General features: G+C 53.4%; 1 protein-coding gene across 1 annotated transcript in view; it reads right to left on the bottom strand.

Moving 5' to 3' along the window:
* Positions 1-4,123, bottom strand: part of SUPT16H (SPT16 homolog, facilitates chromatin remodeling subunit) — a 38,134-nt gene that overhangs the window by 3,885 nt on the left and 30,126 nt on the right. The window contains exons 23-24 of the mRNA XM_015814998.1: positions 1,100-1,229; positions 97-226 (exon numbers count right to left, since the gene is read on the bottom strand). Coding sequence (XP_015670484.1) covers positions 97-226; positions 1,100-1,229 — 260 coding nt within the window. The remainder of the gene's footprint in view (positions 1-96; positions 227-1,099; positions 1,230-4,123) is intronic.

Here is a 4,123-nt window from a genome sequence, read left to right as displayed (position 1 = left end):
GGAGGAAGAGGGGAAAGAGGGAAGGGGAGGGAGCTTACACGACAAGGGAAGGAATCCTCCAGAGACGTCAATAGTGACCCCTCCTTCTTTCCTCACCTGTGTCTTCTGCCTCTGAAGAATAGTCTTCATCGCTGTCCTCCTCCTCGTCTTCATACTCTTCCTCGGAAGGGTTGAATGTCTCGTCCTCTATTTCGGACTCCGATTCCCCAGCTTCAGCATCGCTTCCCTGAAGGAAAGGGGACACGAATGGCATCTCTGAAGGAAGCCAAGATATTCAGGTTGGACTCCTTTATGAGTTTTTATGGCAGTGATTGCTCCCCTGTCTGGGCTCAAAAACCAACACTATATAACAGGGGGGGTCAAACTCAATTTCACTGAGGGCCGCATCAGCATTGCGGTTGCCCTCGGGGTGTGTGTGGTCAGGGTGGGTGTGGCCTACTGGGTGGGCGTGGATGGAGTGGGTGTGGCCTACGGGGTGGCCGTGGCCAGCTCTCCATCGTTCGCGTCAAGGGTGCCTGTGGGGGCCTGGGCAGGAGTGGGACAGATCTGAGGGTCTCTGGCAGAAGGGGGTGGCACCGGGGCAAGCGCCAAGGCATGGTGCATTTCTTCATTCCTCACAAAGGGTGACACCTCCCCAGCATGCACCCAGGGGGCGGGGCCGACACGGCAGGGCCTGGTTCCTTGCTGTTTCCAGACGGCCTTGTGGAGCTAAGACTGAATGCGTTTCAGCATAGATGGCCACCACAAAATTGTACATTGGCTCCCGGCCGGCCTGGGCCAGGGCCAAGGCAGCGGGGGCCGTTCCCTCACTGTTTCCAGGATGGCTTCGCGGGCCACATGAAACTACTTTGCGGGCCCCATCCGGCCCCCGGGCCTTGTGTTTGGGTGTATAAAAATATACATTACATTATAGAACTCCAAACCACACACATCAGAACATCCAACTCAACCCGACCCACAATTTTCTCCATCCTCTAATAATCCTTTCAATCCCTGGTACTGACACCCCCCTAACCTCCAAACAATGTGAGTGTGCTGGTGTGTGTGTGTGTTTGGGTTCCACACCTCCCTTCTACCCAGGTTGATTCATCCAGCATACCTCTCCCTCTGGCTCAAGGAACGACCAGCCACCTTGCTCAAAAAATCCTTCTGGGTCATCCACAATTGTTTTCATGATTTTGGTCCAGTTGAGGGATTGTACCCCTTCGGTGTATTTAATGTCGCAAGAGCTGATGCAAATGAAAAAGGAAGGAGGATGAACATATAGCCTTCATCACAGTGTGAAGGGCCACACCCACTTCTCAAAATCAGCTCTCTTCACAAAGCCAGGCGCCAATGTCTTTCATTTCGGTGGTAAATATAAACTAATAAGGGTGGAGGTAAACTACCCCCCCCTGGATTTTTCACTGGCACTGGAGAAACACAATCGGTAGCCTTACAGTAGAAACACTGCCTTTGAGAAGAAGTCTTGAATGAGGTTTTTTTTGTTTTTTTAATGTTGTGTAAAATGTCCCTTTTGTCACAAATTCTAATGAACCACACCTATCAGTGTCATAGAATCATTTATTTGATTCATATGCCACCCGTCTTGTCTAGAGACGACTCTGGGCAGCTTACAAACATTAAAACCAGTAAACATTAAAATGATATAACAATAATGGTGTGGCTGCCCAGAGTGCTAAGATGGGCAGCCAATACATTTAATAAATAAATAGAGTGAGAGGGGGGCAAGTCAGGTCAGGGGGAGGGAGGAAGGCGGAGAGGGGAAGGAAGGAAGGAAAAGAAAGAGAGGGAGGGAGGGAGGGAGGAAGGAAGATGGAGAGGAAGGAAGGAAGGCAAAGAGAAAGAGAGAGAGAGAGAGAGAGAGAGAGAGAGAAAGAAAGAAAGAAAGAAAGAAAGAAAGAAAGAAAGAAAGAAAGAAAGAAAGAAAGAATTTACAATTGAAAGATGGTGGGAAAAAAGCATAAAAGTACATGGGGCGAGATGGAGGGGATCTTCATTTAATTGGACAGCCACGTCAGCGTGGTTAACCCCCATTGGCGCCCCTAGCCAGCTGGCAGAACTAGGTTTTCAGCCTTTATGGAAGGTTAGGAGAGTGCGTGCAGATCTCATCTTGGGGGGGGGGGGGATGATGTTCCAAAGGGCAGGAACTATGGCAGAAAAGGCTCCTCCTGGAGCCTGTCAGCCGAAATTCCTGGACTGACAGGGTCTGCAGTATGCCCTTTCTGACAGCCAGTTCCATCGAAGTGAGATGGTTCCTCAGGCAGTCTAGACCAGTGATGGCGAACCTTTTAGAGACCGAGTGCCCAAACTGCAACCCAAAACCCACTTATTTATCGCCGGGTGCCAGGTAGGCATGGCCCACTGGGTGGGCGTGGCTGGGGTGGTCATGGCAGACTGGGTGGGTGTGGCCAAGGCGGGCGCGGTCATCTCAGTGTTGCTCATGGGGAGGGATGCCTGTGGGGGCCGGGCGGGTTGGGGGAGATCCAAGGGGTCTCTGGCAGGTGAGATGGTGGGCAGGAGACTCATCCTGTGGGGCGAGGCGAGGCAAGGTGAGGCAAGGGCTGGGATGGATGCTGTCTGACACCATCGGCCCCCGCACACAGAGGCCAGTGAGCGCATGGGGGCCGACGGTATCCGTCAGCAGCCACAGCCTGCCGGCCCCTCGACCGGCACACTCTGGGGCTCCGCAGCTTTCCGCCAGCGGTTCAGAGAAGCTGCCTCTGAACTGGATGGCCGGCTGACGGCTGAGGAGGCGATACAGTGGGTCGTGCCCGGGAAAAGGAGAGCATGCGAGGCCAGGAGGGATGGGATGGGGGGGGAGGGAAACCAATCATGCTGGGATGCATCTGGCCATGTGGGACCTCGGTGAGTTAGCGGGTGGCTGGTTGAAGAGGGACAGTTGCCATCTCCGGGGCATGGGGCACATGCCCACAGAGAGGGCTCTGAGTGCCGCCTCTGGCACGCGTGCCATACGTTCGCCACCATTGCTCTAGTCCAGGGCTTTTCAACCTTTTCACCCGTTGTACCACTTTTAGGATATGGCAACATCCGAGTACCACCAGTAGCCTAGCAAGGTGTCAAAAACTTGACCAAAAAAAAAAAAAAAAGGGAAAAAGTGATGAAGTACAGGTAGTCCTCGACTTACAACAGTTCACTTAGTGAACTGTTCAAAGTTATAATGGCACTGAAAAAGTTCCCCCAAGGCACAGCCGAGCAAGACACCTGCCTGCCCGCCTGGTGGCGCTCTTCCTCCTGTCCGAGGTTTTCATTGTTGTGAGCATTTCTGTTGAGGATTGGCAGCGGGGGTGGGGTGGTGGGGTGTTTGATTTTTTATTCCCCTCCCCCGTCTGCTGGGTGGTTGCAGCAGGTTTTGGTCACTTCACATGACCCTGGGACACTGTGACCGTCATAAATATGAATCAGTTGCCAAGCATCTGAATGTAAATCACAAGACCCTGGAGAGGCTGCAACATTCCAGCTGATCGACGCTTCTTCTGGGCTCAGCAGAAGCGCCAGGATCAGTGCTGCTTTCCAGCTGATTGGTGCTTCTTCAGGGCTCAGCAGAAGCACCAGGATCAGCGCTGAGCTCCAGCTGGATCCTGGCGCTGATCCTGGCGCTTCCGCTGAGCCCTGACAGCCCTGCAGCTCCAGCCGTCTCTCGCTCAGGCTTGTGCGGTGCTGCCACCGGTTCAGCTCATTCCCCTCCCCCGCTACCCCTTTTCTAGGATGTTCACGTACCACCTGCCAGGTGCCAATGTACCACAGGTGGTACCCGTACCACTGGTTGAAAAGCCCTGCTCTAGACCTATGCCAGGAAGGGCTTTAAAAGGGACAACTTTTATAGGGCTGGAAGGGACCTTGGATGTCTCTTAAGACCTCAACAATTCCCCACGGCGGGAAATTGCACCAATGCCAGGGATCAGCCACCGGTGTCCATACTCACTTGAGCCACTCCTTGATGGGGTCGAGCGAGGCCACGGGAATGGCGTTAATCATGGTGACCTTCTTGCTGTAATCCTTGTAAACAATGACCATGTCGAAGTTCTTCAGGTGGAACTGCACCCGCTCAAAATGAATCAGCTCCACCTCGTCCAGCGTTACCACAAATGGAGGCTGCAGG

This window comes from Protobothrops mucrosquamatus, unplaced genomic scaffold, assembly GCF_001527695.2.
Source record: "Protobothrops mucrosquamatus isolate PMUCROS unplaced genomic scaffold, P.Mucros_1.0 scaffold_98, whole genome shotgun sequence".
Taxonomy (NCBI): domain Eukaryota; kingdom Metazoa; phylum Chordata; class Lepidosauria; order Squamata; family Viperidae; genus Protobothrops; species Protobothrops mucrosquamatus.
The sequence above is the reverse complement of the archived record's forward strand: the minus strand, read 5'-3'. Positions and strand labels throughout refer to the sequence as shown.